The sequence below is a fragment of the Pseudorca crassidens genome, chromosome 11 (genome assembly GCF_039906515.1).
Source record: "Pseudorca crassidens isolate mPseCra1 chromosome 11, mPseCra1.hap1, whole genome shotgun sequence".
Taxonomy (NCBI): Eukaryota; Metazoa; Chordata; class Mammalia; order Artiodactyla; family Delphinidae; genus Pseudorca; species Pseudorca crassidens.
This window is the reverse complement of record NC_090306.1, coordinates 19,104,334-19,121,108: the sequence shown is the minus strand read 5'-3', so window position 1 is coordinate 19,121,108 and position 16,775 is coordinate 19,104,334. Positions and strand designations below refer to the sequence as shown.

Sequence of the window (16,775 nt, the reverse complement as noted above, 5' to 3'; positions counted from 1 at the left end):
TGTGAATGATCTTATTCTTAGATATTTTATCTTTTGTGTTACTAATGCTGATGGGGTTTTTTTCCCCACTATCTTTTGATAACTAAGCTTTGTTCAAATAGGTCTTTATGTGAATGATTTTATTCTTAGATATTTTATCTTTCGTGTTGCTAATGCTGATGGGGTCTTTTATCCCTGTTATCTTTTGATAACTGGGGGTGATCATATATATACAAAAGCTATTGATTTCTTTATAGTGCTTTTGTTCCCCACTGTAATTCTGAATTCTCATAGTGCTTCTGGGATTTTCAATTGATTCTCTAATCTATATTTTATTAACTCCAACAAACTAATACTAAAATTATTGAACTTCAGAAAATAGTTAAAGTCACTTGTTACTTAAAATCCCCACACAATTTTGTTTCACTAAATAATACTTTTATCATTTTATCTTATGTTGTGATAACTTTTGGAAGTAACTCTCTTGTAGAGTGGAACAGGCACTAGGTTGGTAATTGGAAGACTTGGGTTCAAACTGGGGTTCTGCCTATTACTAGTTGTGTAATCTGAAGCTAGATAATTTTTGTTCCTATACTTCACTTACCTTTTCTGTGACGTGGAACTAATATTTGTAACTGATACATTCCAGATTTGTTTTGAAAATTAAATGAATTAACCTGTGTGAAAATCGTAGATTTCTAGTTAGTAAGAACTTGATAATATTTTTATTGGAACAGGATGTCCATATTTTGCCCTAGGTCATAATTCCTTGAAAAAAAAGTGTTTATCTTTGTGTCCTCACCTTTTATGAGAATGCTCTGGCCAGAAAAGATGCTCATAAAAAAAATTATGTGTATTGATTCATTTTTTTCCCCTTCAGTATGTCTAGTAAAATTCAAGGAACACACTCAATACTAGAACAGTGCTTATTAAGTTGACTTGCTCTTTAAGATTAAGAATAATGGTCCACCTATAAAGCCTGAATGAATCTGAAGTTTGGTCCTCAAACCAGGAAGGGCATGCATTTTAATTTTTTTAAGATGTGCATATATGATGCTGGCATATCTTACAAATGCTTATAGTCTTTTAGTCTGTGTTTTGACTTTAAGCAAGACTTAAAAATAAATGTTTCAGATTACAGACCCATGATTTGTTAAGAGTTAATTAACATTTAAGTGTTTTTAAATACTAACATACCATTTGATACCTAAAGTGTTCTTCAACTTTAGGGAAATTTACAAATATCAATTTATCTTTTTTTCCATTTATGAAAGTATACATTATAAACAATAAAATTTTAATATATATAGATGGTTTACAATACAAGTGTAAATTAAACATTCTGTACATACTTACTGAGTAATTGAATGAATACAGTCTTTTGATAATGTCTGGGTTTTTTTTTTGCATTTTAATCCTGTGCATAGTCTGACTGAATTATTTTCTAAATTATGGCAGTAAGTCATTTTTGTTAACAATAGCATGAAAAATAAAGAAGCTGTGTATTTGGCAGGAGTTCTACACAGTGTCCACAAAATTCATTTTAAAAACTAGTTTTTCTTGAACGTAATTTGCCTGTCAGGATTTCTCACATTTCAGCTTTTTAGTTTGTCCTTGAGTTTCTCATTTGATGTCTTGAAATTTCAGATAAAGGCAGAATCCCTTGTATTTATTTCTCCCTACAGTGCCAGTCACTGCCATCACACACATATGATGTGTTCAATATAGTAATAAACTGCTATTAATTCTATCATTGAATTAGATAATGCCAATAAATGTGATTGTACTTATCAGAAAAAATGAAAGCTGTGACTTGAAAATTCAAGCACAAAATTTTCAGGATCGTAAATAGGTGAATTTAGTCATAAAATTAGTTCTTTTGAAAATGTGGTCATTTTTTGTGACCAGTTAAGTTCTCCTGGTCATTTTAATTTAATTGAATTTAGCCAAACTAACGTTAATTAATAAAAGATACTTTTCTTCACAATCTTATATTGATGTGTGAATGTAGAGTTATCGCATTCTTTAAAGGGTCAAAATAAAGTACAAGGGCTGTTCTTAAAACAATTTTAAAAGGGTATATAACTGGAACAAAACTGAGAAGGGTAAGAAGTTTTACTTTGCAGATTATAAATTGATTTATCAAAGAATAGATTAAAGAATAGGAACTTGAGAGTCGAGAGGGACCTTAAAAATCATCTTCCCTGAGATGTTAAAGTTGTAGACAAGACCACACCACTAGTAAGGAAGGAATAGAGGCCTAGAGCTCAGGCCTCCTTTCAGCTTAGCTACGATTCTTTCCTCTGTGGTGTTCTAGACATAAACAGACTGGACATTGTTAATAGATAATATTTTAATTTACCATGAAGAAGATTTGTCATTTACTTAGTATGCAATCAAAGAAGAATATAGAGAATAGACAAGTGAAATCAACTTAAAAATGAAGCTAAGTGTTCAAATGTCTTCATATTTTACTCAGTTTTCGCTCTTATTTCTGCTCTGGTTAGTTAACATCAAGAAATACATAGCACAACTACAGTGGAAAAACTTCCCTGAAAGATGTACACTAAAATATTTTATAGAAATTAATAAGTAGCCACATTGTAGCAATATCATGGTGCTCCTTTTCACTTTGCTGCTGCCTCAATGTAGTGTGTTCCCTGAATTTCTTTCCAGGTTGAGAAATACATAACAGAAAGTTTGGTGGTCAAGAACACTTTTTTAAGGTATGGTCCCATTCGAATGGCTTCTCTTCTCGTGGGTTATATGGATTTTTTTTACTCAGTAGGGGTCTTGACTATTACCACCAGAGTGATTGGTTCATGTCTTTTTCAACCTCATGAACTGGCGACAGTTAGGCAACACCACTTATCACAAGGAGAGTTGATTGTGTAACGAGTAAAAAAATTAAAGTGTAAGTTAGGTTGATCTTCCTAATAGATATCTTTTCCTGAAATGATCCTTTCTGTAAGACAGAAATTTCACTACTGCAAAGTAGTTACATGGCGACCAGAAGATAGGCCTCCTTTATATGCAGTTTCACTTTCTGTGGTTTCAGTTACCCGTGGTGGTCAACCATGGTCTGAAAATATTAGATAGAAAATTCCAGAAGTAAACAATTTGTAAGTTTTAAATTGTGCGACTACTCTGAGTAGCGTGATGAAATCTCACACCACTCGGCTTGGCTCTGCCTGTGATCCCCATCTATTGACATCGTCATGACTGTATGACCCAGGATCACCAGAGCACATTGATCCTCCTCTTGACATATCATCAGAAGGTCAATAGTAGCTTAATGCTATGTCACAGTGCCTGCCTCATTCACCTCACATCATCTCATCACAGAGGCATTTTTTCATCCCACATTATCACAAGAAGAAAGGTAAGTACAGTATAATAAGAAAAGTGAGGACTACTATATTTTCCCTTGGATACCCAAAATTGTAATCATGTTAGAGAATGTTTAGAAATTATTTTTAAAAAGAGAGCCAGACTTTATGATGAGTGTACTAATTCTGATGTTTATTATCACCATAAATAACACGAGGGTGCTATTCTTAACTGTTTTTAATTGTTGTATAAAGAATCATCTTTTGGGCTTCCCTGGTGGCGCAGTGGTTGGGAGTCCGCCTGCCGATGCAGGGGCCGCGGGTTCGTGCCCCGGTCCGGGAGGATCCCACGTGCCGCGGAACGGCTGGGCCCGTGAGCCATGGCCGCTGAGCCTGCGCGTCCGGAGCCTGTGCTCCAGAACGGGAGAGGCCACAACAGTGAGAGGCCCGCGTACCGCAAAAAAAAAAAAAAAAAAAAAAAAATCATCTTTTATATCAAGTTATTTGTGAGGATAGGTTAATCATCGCTCAACCTAACTTTGACGTTTAAATATTCTCTTAGCGTTAAAACATTCCTATGAGTACTTTCCTGTACACTTGATATTTAATAGCTATTAGGGTATATTTGAGATAAATTAACATTTGGTGCCTTTTGAGAACTTTGGAGGAAAGTTGTCATAACTTTGGTGTTGCCCATTTCTTCACTTGTTAGTTTTGGGACCTCGGACAAATAGTTCTCTTTGTAAGCCATGGTTCCCTCATTTGTAGTTGGGATGATACAGCTACGTATCTCATATAGTTGTTTTGAATGTTAAATGAGATTATTTTGTGCATCGCAGTGACTGGTACAAAGTTCTCAAACACTAAAAGCTATCATTTTTAACTTACTTCAGATTCTTCTGAAGGAGGTAAATAGTAAGATACCAAACAGTGGGAGCTATTACTGGGAATGGCATCATCTCTTTGAGACAAGTATGAGACGAGTTTTTAAGGTGAACACATTCTTAAAGAATGTGTTGTTGAAGAACACTGGTTGGTCAAAAATGTGATCTGAGGACAATTCATCTGTATATTCTAACTAACCAACTGACAATACAGAAGAGTATGAGGGTGGGATTATATGCCAATTCTCTTGCATAAGTGTATTATGGGGAATTGAATTTTAGGTCTTTAAAAGGAAGAGAGGCTGTTGAATTTCTTAGGTATGTTTCTAAAGAGGTCCAATGACTTATTCTACTCTAAGTCAGAGTTTTAAGCTGCACCTGATAGGTCAGTGGTGAGCTCACCAGGCATTTGGTGAATGGCTCACAGACGTGCATTGGTTGGAAGTTCTTTTTTTTTTTGAAAGAGGGAGGGTTCTTTTTTAACATCTTGTGATAAAGCAAATAACTGTAGGGGAAAAAAAAAACAATAAGTGAATATTTTCTTAATGCCTCTTGTGTCAGGTTAAAGCAACACAATATTGGTATTGTCTGACACTGATATTAAATTCATTGTGGTTATAATACTAAAAGTTTCATTTCTCAAAAATAACCTTCCAAATTCCATGAACTATTGCTTGATGATAGGAACATGTATAAAATATTAAAGTGTTATCTGTACCTGTGACTACGTATTTCAGTTTCAGTTATTAAAATAGAGGATATTTAACAATTCTATCTTAAAAACAGGGGAATGGACATTCTTCCTTTTATTGAGAAGAGAAATATTAGAAAAACTTGTTGAAACAGTGTCTGAAAGAGGTTAAAGTTGGAAATAACTTGTTTCCTGATATTCTTTTTGAGAATTCTCCAGCAGTGTTCACTAGCATATCTTATATTTTCTTAGCTTGTGTGAGTCTCATTTTTATATCTACAATGGAAACAACATGAGCTCAAAAGCACACTTTTTCAGGTTCATCCCATTTTCCATAATACTACTGCGGCAATGTCAAAGAGACTCATTAAATGTTTTATGGGGTTTCTGTTGTAGTTTGTGCTTTGGTTCTCTCTGAAGATGTATTTATATTTGTACATCTGTGTTTGTAGATCATTTTGTATTTCCCACCAATTTAGTTATTGTTCAGTAAGTTCTTGTCATTGCTTTTCATGCATTTGCTTTTGGTTTTAGCTTTTCTTACCATATTTACCTTAGAGAGCTTGCATATAAAACAATTAATTTGAATTTTGCTCATATATATTTTTAAAATTAGATTTATTGGAAATTTTTCTTGAATTTTACTTTTAAAGCCACAGTACTTAACATGTTGTTAAGCATTTAATAAATGTTCAGTGAATGATAAAGTGTATCTCAGTCTACATATATTATGAAACTTTCTGGAGACCTATACTTATAATAGTATAGCAAAATCACATTGGGATGTTAGTTCTGATGTAGACAATACCAGGTATATAACCAATTGAATATCTTGAACTTTTCAGGTAATTGATAAAGAATATAGATTTATTTAACACATATTATGTGCTAGTCATTAGCACATATTTAATATTTAAATATTTTAACATTTAATGTAAAATAAAAAGAAGACATTATGGTAATTTACTATTAAGCATTGGGTTGCTTGGATCAATTCAGTTATTTAATAAAATTATCAATGACAGGATTTGAGAGAATATTTTGGATCTGCCTTCTCTTTTGCTGACTTCTAAAATCTTGCAAAAATGTTAATTTGCTATGTAGAATTCAAATGAAAGAAAACTTTTACAGCCTAGAAAGGTACATTTAAAACTATTTATTCAGCCATCAAATACAGTACTAACTTAGTGACAATGAGATTATATCAAATTTAAATTCATTAACAATTACTTGAACGCCTTTTAAATCACTTAAAAAGTGAGTACCATCTTGGGATTTTCACTGAAGTATAAATTCTGGAGTGTTATTTTATTCTGTATTATGGTATCAGAAGTGAAATAAGATTTGGCTTCAAGTAACAAATGGGCCACTAACCAGTTGTATGACTTTAAATTCCTTTTGCCAAAGTTTAAACACTGGGAAACTTAGGGCTATATATACCCACACACTTTTCTATGCTGCATATGATCCGTGAGCTAATCTATGTGAACAGAATTCTTTATGAGCTTGGAGTTCCATTAGTTCAAGTTATCATTATTAGGATGATCATTATTATATCTGGCAAATTTTCTGTCTAGTTCCTAGTCTATTTCAGTTTCTTCAAGGATGATTTTGCAAGAAATAATTTGTTTTGAATGGCTGCAGAAATGTTTATAGAAATATGTTAAGCTCTTAAACTGACTTCCACACCATTTAACATTTTCCTATACGTCCTTTGTGTTTGTTTGGCATGTGTGTACTTACACATGCACATAGTAAATGTCTATAAAAACAAAACCAAAGACAAGGATGAATGTGATATGAGCATCTTTGCTTTACACTGTAGTTGGCCTCAAACCCTCTTTCTTACCTGCTCTGGTGACCTTCTGGATTAGAGTTTCAGAGAAACAACCAGAGGTAGTAGCTGTAGCAAGATAGCAGCTGGGACCATACGGATCTCAGCATCCTGCCTTATGGCCATTATCTTTGTTTCTATCTTTATGCTGCCACTCTGTCTCCTTCTTGTGTTCTCCCTGCATCCTCTCCTCACTGCCGCCCCCTCCTCTTCCTGACTCCAGCTCCCGTTCGTTGCCCCTTGTAACTTACCCTTCCTCCTCCTTCATTTTTCTTTATTGATACAAGATGAAACAAGACTCCCTAATTAGGAAATTCTTTAAAAACTATTTTTTAAAGTGTACGTAGCCAGGCAGCTACCATTCCCTAAATCCCATATCCACCATTAACAATGGAAAAAATTATTTTTGTATGCTTTATCAATTAGAGTGTATTAGACTGTAGCCCCCTTAAGTGCTGAAATAATAGATATTTAAAATAATGCAACAATTTTCTCACTTTCTATGTAGGAATGGGTTGTTGCTATAATAAAAAATAATTTGAGGCTAATGACAAGAAAGAATAGTGAGTAATATCTTTCCCCTTCCCCAACTGCTGAAAATGAAAATCATGTCAGCATCAAGTCATTTTTGCCACATCCCTTGTTAACAGCTTTTTTCAGGGCGGGTCATAATTCTGTGTTCTGTTAGTGTCTTAACTCCATAGTGACATGCTTCAATCTTATTCCACATTGATTTTGTAGTGTATATACATGTATTTTTAGGATACCCCTTGAATGATGGATCTCATTATTAAGTTATTATCAACTTTGGCAAAAATGTTATAACCTTTGAATGAAGAATAAATTTATTAATATGATAAGGTTAATAATTGATTTTGCTGTTTGGAATTTGTGTGTAATGTCTCATTGTGTATGTCTAAAAAAGTAAACTTACTGTCTGCCTGTCGCCAGGAGAAAAAAGTGGGACCTAATCAAACTGCTGTGGGGTCAACCCTTGTGGTTTTAAAGGCCCTTAATGTTGTCCAGCTGCAAAATAAAAGGAATTGGGAGGGGAAGTTGGAAGGAGCGGAGGGGGCTGGGGGGGAACGTGTGGAAAAGCACAGGGAGTCTGGCTTTTATTTTTTTTTTTTTTAAGTGAGTTCAGTGCCAGCCTGGACATTGGCTGTGCAGACTATTGAGCCATTGTCTGCTCCATTTCCAGAATAGCCCCCAGTTAATCACTTCGGCTTTGAAGGGAATTTCCTCGTGGAATTCTCCACAGAAAATCTAATCAACTGACCTGCCCTCTCAACAATGGAAGGCTTTTTTTCTCTCTTTCCCTTATTGGGGCGGGCTCTGTAATGTAGCCTTTTGTGCAGAATGAACCCTCCCAGTAGGAGTGGAGAGCGTGTGTGAGCGACTGAGTGTGTGAGTGTGAGAGTGTGTGTGTGTGTGTGTGAGTGTGAGTGTGTGTGTGTGTGTGTGTGTGTGTGAAGAATGCACACTATCTCGTGTTGGTGAGTGTGTGCTTACTCCCTGACCAGATGCTGCGGTGCACGGGGCAGCCACCATCTCTGCATGCGTGTCTGTGTAAGTGTCTCTCTCTGTGTTTGTGTATGTGCCTCTGTCATTTCATGTCAAAGGTACATTACCTGATTACCTTCCTCGCCTGCCAGATTTTTATCTAGATAATTGGAACTGCTATGGAGGCTGTGCCTTGCCAGCCAGCTTAGGAGCCGTAAAGCCCTAGTTTGTCCACCTTGTTATCTGTGGCTGCCTGGGCAGAGGAAATTAAAGAGATCCCCAGCCAGGGGAGCGCTTCCCGCCCTGACCTCCCCAGCAATCCCGAGCAGGACAGTTTGTTAGGACCATCTTTTTGTTTTCATTTGTTGGTTTGGTTTGGGGTTTTGTTCCCTGGAGTGTGCGTTATTTTGGTATGTGGATACCTATTCCCCTCCGCATCGCACATCGTGTTTTATGGAGTTTGGAGCTGAGGAAACTTTGGTTGGGTTGCCAGGACGTTCGCACCACTTTGTGGAAAGCGCGAGCTAACAGTGAGACCGACAGAGTGAGTGACAAGTTGTTTACAGGTTTCCTTGAAGGGGCCTCTGCTATATTTCAATCTGTCAAAGTTGCTTTTCTTCCCTCAGAACAATGCCTGATTGTTGTGTGCGAGAGTGTGTGTGTGTGTGTGTGTGTGTGTGTTTCCGTGTGCGCACGGAGAGAGCCTAGAAAAGGGTGAGAAGGCGTAACAATTCTTTGTGTAAAAATGCTATTACTAACATTTAATCTTTTTGCTTAATGAGTTAATAAATGCAGTTTAATCGGGGTTCTGTTAGGTTACAGATTTCTCTTTTAATCAGTAGCAAATGCATTTTCAAAAATCATATTGTGTGTGTGTGTGTGCATGCGTGTGCGTGTGTGACTTTTATTATTTAGAAGAGAGAGTATGGGAGACGCGTTAAATGAGTTGACTTCTCACATTCGGTAATGTCTGGAAGGGAGAATTAAAAGGAAAGGACAGGCACCCTGAGGTTGTCTAGTGCCTTGCAGCCCGAGAGCGTGTGGCTGGAGGAAGGGGGAGCAGCCCGACCCGCTGCTGGAAGTGCGCTACCCCTTTAAGAGACTGGTCAAGGAGTCCTAGGAGAGGGAGGGGGGGTGAGAGAGAGAGAGAGAGAGAGAGAGAGAGAGAGAGAGAGAGAGAGAGAGAGAGAGATTGAGAGAGAGAGAGAGAGAGAGAGAGAGAGAGAGAGAGAGAGGGAGGGAGAAAATCAATTGGTTTAGAAGGTTTGGACTCACTTGACAGGTTCAGTTGGAGACGATCATAGGTGGCTGCTGTGACAAAGGGAAATTGTGCTTTTCCAGCATGCTTACTGACCCTGATTTACCTCAGGAGTTTGAAAGGTGAGTACAGTTTTTCCCCCCTGATATATTGAAGTGCAACTATCCCATTTTACAGTAGTCTCTGAATCCATTGGAAGATGCTCCCTTAAAACGTGTTTTAAGGGAGAAGCTTTTAGCTAGTGCTTCTGCAGTCTTGTTAGCTGATTTTTGTTGATTGCCCAGACCAAATGGAACTGATTTGCAAAGTCTCCGGGATTTCTGCTAATATTTTTAGGTTACGTCCTATAACAGGAAATTAAATGAACATTAAGCATCTCTCTCTCTCCCACTCGCTGCTTTTCTCTTTCTCATTCACTCTCTTACTTTCTTCCTTCATTGATATTTTTCTCCCCTTCTACACCTTTTTAAATGCTTTTGTGTGCAGAGTGTTACCATTTTCAACATCTCTGTCTCGTAATATCTGGGGTGACAGAAGGTTTTAGTGGTGGTTAAAACGGAGGCTATAAGTTCCTATTTGATTCTTCTGTAAAACTTTGGAAGCTGCTCAGTAAAGCACATGACCTTTTGTTGATATAAGACAGCAGATTTTTTTTTTAAAGAAAATTTAACATCACAGGAATCTATTAGTACATTACTCTGAAATGTCAAAAAAAATGGGGATGATCCCTTTTTAAGTTTTTAGTGGCCACTTTTTGCACTGTCTTAAGCTGAATTTTGATTTATTCTGTTTTCCCTTTTGCTATGATGGGAATAAGTTTATTTGTAGTCAAGTATTTCCTATTAGAGAAATGTGTGTAATATCCTTCCATTGGATGTTTTTGCAAGTAAAGCAGGGCTCTGAAAGAATTTTAGCCCTCTTCGTGTTCCTATAAGTACACACTGCAGTTTTTAAATTTGAGTTCTTATCCTAGCATAAGTTCATTTTTTGGAACTATAAATAGAATTTTGTTTGCCATTAAAAAGAATTCAAACTTTGTATTCTGTATGGTGAATTAGAAAAAAAAGCTAAAAAAAGCCAGGATGCATGATACCCAGGCTTTTTTTTTTCATTTTCATGAAAGCTACCTTCTGTATAAACATTTGTTGTATCTGACTATGCAATGCAAGCTAGGTGCTAGACCAGCTGGTTAAAAATATGCTAAGTCAAGCTGTTCATCGCTCAAAAGACTGAATTTGATATGAAAAGACGAAAAAAGAAAGGACAAAGATTAAAACATTCTAGAAGTGAAGCAATGGAAGAGAAGAGGGGTATTGAGAATAAAATAATACTTGAATGTGGTCAGCTATTAGAGAAACCAATATCAGATCAGGAGAGAAAGTAAAATAGCCAGCATATATACTTTAATACTGTCTTCTTTCTTTCATTTCCTCCTCCTCTTTTTTTTTTTAAAAAAAAACTTAAGGTGCATCTTCACCACATAATTCCAGTGAACGGTTGAGCTTTCTTAACAGTTTTGAATTATTTTTTTCAAAGTTCTGTATATTAACTCTTTAAAATAGTTAGCTTTTTTTTTTTTTTTTTTTGGTAAACATAGCCTGTTTCATATGTAGGTATTGAAGTTATTTATACTGGAACATACTACTGCTTAATACCATAGTGAATTTTCTAGTATGTGCAGAGCGACACTTAAATGATAGTATTCTTCAACTCTGTACTTTTCGAAAATAAAACTCTGAGTCTGATTTGTAAGCCTGTTAAATGACTGTTCTTATAAAAAGGTAGTTACATATTAACAGGCTGTAGCCTATTCCTTTATATAGGCAAGCTTTCCTGCTGTGAACTTTATTTGTATTTTTTCAATTATCTCTTTTTAAACTAAACTTTTCCCTTTCCTATTCCGATGCTCAAATCTCTTAACACTTTTTTTTTCCTCCTGGTGAGAATTTCAGTTTTTTGTCACTCAGAGGCGTGCTTTTCTAACTGCCTAATTAAATAAGCAAGTGATAATCAATAGAGTTGTCAGTATAGACAGCATCTTTGGAAATATTAGTAGCTAAAATAATTTTGAAAAATGTCCTACAGTATAAAATTTCCTAATAATTTCCCCTGTGGTTGTAATTGGTAATACATAGAAAAATCTCAGTAAATCATTACTATTTGTTTACACTGAATTTGTATGGCTGAGTGTATCTATAGTCACCCACATAGAGTATATATCATGCAGACTCAATATTGAATATTTATATTCTCCAAAGGAGGTATATATGCTGTAATTACACTCTCATACATAGTCAGCTTTTTTTGCCTTTTCAACTATCTGCAACTTTCATTGGATATGTAGGTCATTTCTATCGAGTGTTAAGTTTTTATTCTGTTTGCTCACCTGATATAGATGAGTTGTTCACTCAAACTTAGTCAGAAATCTGAAAAGAAGACTTCTAAATTTCTATATGAAATAGAGAACATTGCTCTGGAGGACATTAATAAGTTGCTTGGGGCTTATGTATTTTGGAAGTTGTATGTGATTTTTTTTCTAGTTTCATCAGTAGTCTTGTCTATCTTCTATTATCATTTCCAACCTGTAGACTATTTGAAACTTTAAGGAATATTCGAAACTTAAATGTCTGGATCAAAATTGGAATATAGATTTGTTATGTCCGTATTATCAGCCCTAGAAATGAACATGATCAATACTGTCAGACTAATAAACAGTTGCTAAATAATTCAGAAGTAGTAACAATTTCGCTGTCTGCTAAAACATATTCAGGAGGTAAAGCAAATTGAACAATGATTCTAAAAAGTAAAGAAGTTGAAATATTTTATTTTTACTGTCAAGCATCCCTAACATAATTGATTATGATTAATGAAAAACAATTCTCAGGTGGGAGGTGAATAGGCAAAGTATGCTCTAAGGAATTATTTGTTAGCAAAATCTTTTAATTCATACTATTTAGAGGAAACATAACTGGCAACATGGTCTAAACGTTAGTAATAGTGTCTAGAACGAACGCCTGAACTCTCCGAAAAAATTTTAAATGAAGACAGTGAATTTATATATTTACCTGAAAATAAATAATAAAAATTGTAACTAAGGGTTTTTCCTTTCAGAATACCATTTATTTTTTCATGTTCTTAGAATGAAAATATTTAAAATATTTGTCTTAAATATCAATATCAGTTTGTTTCTGATGAATGAAAAAAGCACTTTTTGTTATTATCAATAATATTGTATTCTGTTTTTCCTTATGTTTATCCTATTTGACTGTAATGTAGTTGTTTTATGACCAAGCTACTTGTTACACTTTCTAATTGTTTTATGTTAAGAGACTTAATTAAAAAGCAAGTATAAGATGATTGCTTAAGAAGACAGTCTATTAATGTCTAGAAAGAAAAAAAAAAGTTGGGCTCTAAGGTAGTGGGATGAAGCAGATTAAGCTTATAATAGCACCTATTTGATGGCTTCTCTCAAAACGGGTGCAGAAACACACTGCCAGTTTTCTACATGTTGAAGGGAACACTACAAGAGTAAAACCTTCTGCAACAAAAATTTAACTATTTACTTTATATTCCCATCTAATTTATTTATGGCCATATAGACTAAAGAAATAATTTTTCACATTAAGAGACTTTTAAGTGTTTTCCTGAAGAAAGACATATACATCAGGTACTGTGAAAAATTAATTTTAAAAATTACCATGAAAAATCACTGTTAATGGGCTGCAAGAATATTTCTGACACTAGCAGTACTTTAATTACCTAAAGTTTGTCCATAGTAATAATGTATTTATCACCTGGACAGATTCATTCAGCTTGATTAAAAACTTTTTTTTAAACCATTGTGCTCATGAGTGATAAATACATTCAAGTTAGCAGGTAACCCCTAGGTGTGAATCAAAGGAAAGTTTTCGGCTCACATTGTCACCTAATGGCACCTGTAAACCTGTAAGTTTGATGTTATGTTTTCAGGATGTTCTGATATCTGCCTTTGTTCATTTTATTTATTTATTTTTTATTTTCTATTACCTTGTAGAGGAAAAGGTGCCTACAACTGATTATAGATTTTAATTACCATCCCAATAATTTGCAAGCTAACTGAGCTAAGATATTAGTTTGGAAGGCAGCTTGCATGAAGCAGTGGACAAACCATACTTGTGTCACACTCAAACTGGAGGACTGTCCTGAAGACTTAGCAGGCGATGCGATCTGACTGATTACCAAGAACAATTAAGGGTTAAATGTCAGGTAGTTCAGTGTTTAGCAGGTTGATAGATAGCGAAATGTGTGGATGTTATGATTACTTCACACGCTGATATGGTCTTATGTTTCTCAAGTATAATCAGCATACAATAATGTATTTATCTGTGCTTAGGGAGCTTTTAACTAAAGTCTGTATATGCACCATACCTGAGAGGCAACTAATAAGGCCTGTTCTAATACTTGAGCACATTACTCCTCCATAGAGCTGGAAGCTATTTCAAAGGTATTACATTCATAATGCATTTAAAAAGCCAAATTATATTCATGGTTAAAGTCTGACTTTTATTGTCTGTTCTTTCCACAATCAATTCTCCAACCACCTAATGAGTATGTGTATAATGCAGATGTGTATTATGTATGTTGAATACCTCCCTTTCTATAGACGAGTTAAATAAATATAACTGATAGATTTTGGTTTTCTTCCATAGTTTGTTACTCATTTATAATTTCAATGAGTTTAACAGCATGGGAAATAAAATAATCTTGACGTTTCTCTTGTTCTAACTTATATATAGTTTAATATGTCAGGTTTCTGACTCAGATGATGGCACTCAGATAGAAATATGTGCAAAGATTTAACCAAAACATGAAATATCTTCCTTTTAAAGGAAACATTTTGTTGGACAAGAAATGGACTGAAACATAGCAAATTCTTTCTTGCTCCATTCATTCTGTCCTTTTTTCTTTTCACTGATTGAGAGCATTGTCATTTACATTAAATATAAAATTTGAATGTTATATGGATGAACATGATCGAGTGATATTGCTGGAGAAGAAAAAATTTAAAGACATACTATTTTGCTTCAGTGAACAGCACTTATTTGGACATTCTTTAAGAGAATGCCTCATATTTCTCCACTTTAATCAGGAACTAATAATGGTTCAGGAGGTGACCTTTTCATCCTTTCTGACTTCTGTGTTTTCTCCTGCAGTTTGGAAACTGCACTCCCTTCTCTTTAGCATTATCTATTCTTCTCTTCACTTACTAGTTGAGAGTTCCTACATCTCTGGAGATACTGTGGCGTGTGGTTCTGCTTGTCCAATAGGGGGGTGTTGCATTTCTCCACATTCAGTATCCTTTTCCCTCGGAGCCTGAGTGTAAAACCTCAGCAGTACTCCCTGCCTTTGCCAGCCTGAGGAGTCAGAGACTCAAAGTTGTTCCCAGCTCTTGCGCCTTCATTGTAGAGCTGCATTCTGCTCAGTGGGCTGCCGAGAAGGACCAGACCGAAACAAGATTTAGAAGAATTCTGGTGAGAACTGTTTATAGGGATATGGTATTTTAAAAGAATGTAGTAAACAAACAGAATTGTGGCATAAACAAAGATAATTAGCATAAACAATGTCGTTTTAGGACAGGTGGTTTTAAAAAACAAACAACAAAAAACCCAAATATGAACCCAACTTGAATGCTGCCAGTTTGGAACCACTGAACCTTAATCTGTACTTCATGAGAATTACCCAGGTTTGTTGATAAACTTATTAACATGCTTTTTCTGTTTCTTTTGTATCATTTTCCGGTCATTATGCCCTTTTGTCACCCAGCTTGAAAGTAATCTATTACAAGGTAGTGTAAGGACTTTTTACCCATAAAACATGACAGAAGGAAAATTAAAAACAAAAACTTGTGGTTGTTCATAGACATTTGAAATCAGTATCGAAGCTTAAGTCAATTCAAAACTGAACTCAGCTCATTGTATTTTAAATCTCTCTTTGTATCTAAGTGACATTTCAGTCACTTGGCTGTTTAGTATTAATGCATTTACTTTCGTCTTGCCTCAGAATTCAGAGATTTCTTGCTATAGCTGAATCATCACTTGTGTTATATGTTTATTTCTGAGTGTTGCTTATGTCTGCTTCCTATTTTCTCTATGAGTTAGTGAAGGTGGTACAGCACTATGTAAATGTAGTTGGTGATCATGCAGTAAGAGGATGCTAACTGTTGTGGACCACGTTATCTAAACCTACTATGCTGTCGTGATGAATTTTTATCTGGAGACATTTAGGTTTATTACTAAATGACGTTTTTTCTCAATGCCTTCTACTGAACTATTTTGGCTTAGATGAAATGTGGAGTATGGTGAGCAGAAAGCTGTTTATTTTTCTTGCATTAAGGACCAAAGTTCTTTATGGAAATGTAAAAGGTTTTTTTCTATTTGTCTTCTCGTGGAGAATGGGGACCAGGAATTCAAAGTAGGTAGCTGTAGTATTCTGCAGCCCTTCTCTCAGCTGAAATGAAAGCATTTGTGAATGAGTTTTGGTTTCTTGGAGTTATAAAGATGTGTGTAAACTAGTAAACCATGTCTCATTCATGTGCTATGGAGATTTCTCGTACTTCAGGGACAAAAATAATTTGGCTACTAACGAATTAGGGCTACCTGCCAGTGCCAACACATACTGTAGGTAAGAGGAACACTATAAAGAAAAGCTGCTGGCAGCAAATCCCTTGAAACTTTCATATGTAACAGTGTTTCTATTTCTGCTCTTCACATCTTTGAAAGAATGTGTTTTTTCGAAGAGAAAATGTTAAAAAAACAGAAGATAGGATGTTTCTTAAAAATGTATTAGTAGCTTCATTTTTAATATTTCTCATTGTAGAGCTGCATAGGATTTTATTATGTTCTATGCACACGTGCCTCCCCTCTCCATCCCAGTCATTTCTGTGACATTTAAACCTGAGTATCAGATGCATTGAGAGTAGATGTAATATGAAGAAATGAAATTTGCCGTATAGGGCCAAAGAAAAGGCACCCTTGAAACCTTATAAGCTTTTTATATTGGCACTTTAAGAGAGTTAGACCAGTTGGGACGCTGAGCAGCAATTCCATAAAGGATGTGTCCTCTCTTTTAGGGCTTCAGGAACATCACTGAGAAAGAAAGGAAAGAGTTAACCTGCTTTGCTTGTTGGTATATTTTTTAATCTAGTAGTAAAATAGGACACAGGCCCAAATCTTGCTTTCTTGGTATATTTTTAATCAAAATTTATTTTAAATGTAGTAAATTATTTACTTTATTACTGATTTGGGTTTTGTTTTCTGTT

General features: G+C 35.2%; 1 protein-coding gene across 7 annotated transcripts in view; it reads left to right on the top strand.

Annotated features, from left to right (window-relative positions):
• Positions 1–16,775, top strand: part of SOX5 (SRY-box transcription factor 5) — a 991,426-nt gene that overhangs the window by 586,637 nt on the left and 388,014 nt on the right. For 3 of the 7 annotated variants that reach the window (XM_067695918.1, XM_067695919.1, XM_067695913.1), the window contains exon 1: positions 9,443–9,600. The exons of 3 other annotated variants lie outside the window; for them this stretch is intronic. In XM_067695918.1, coding sequence (XP_067552019.1) covers positions 9,563–9,600 — 38 coding nt within the window. In that variant the 5' untranslated portion in view covers positions 9,443–9,562. Of the gene's footprint in view, positions 1–8,812; positions 8,935–9,442; positions 9,601–16,775 lie in introns of those variants that run through there. One more of the 7 variants, XM_067695914.1, reaches the window with a different exon arrangement.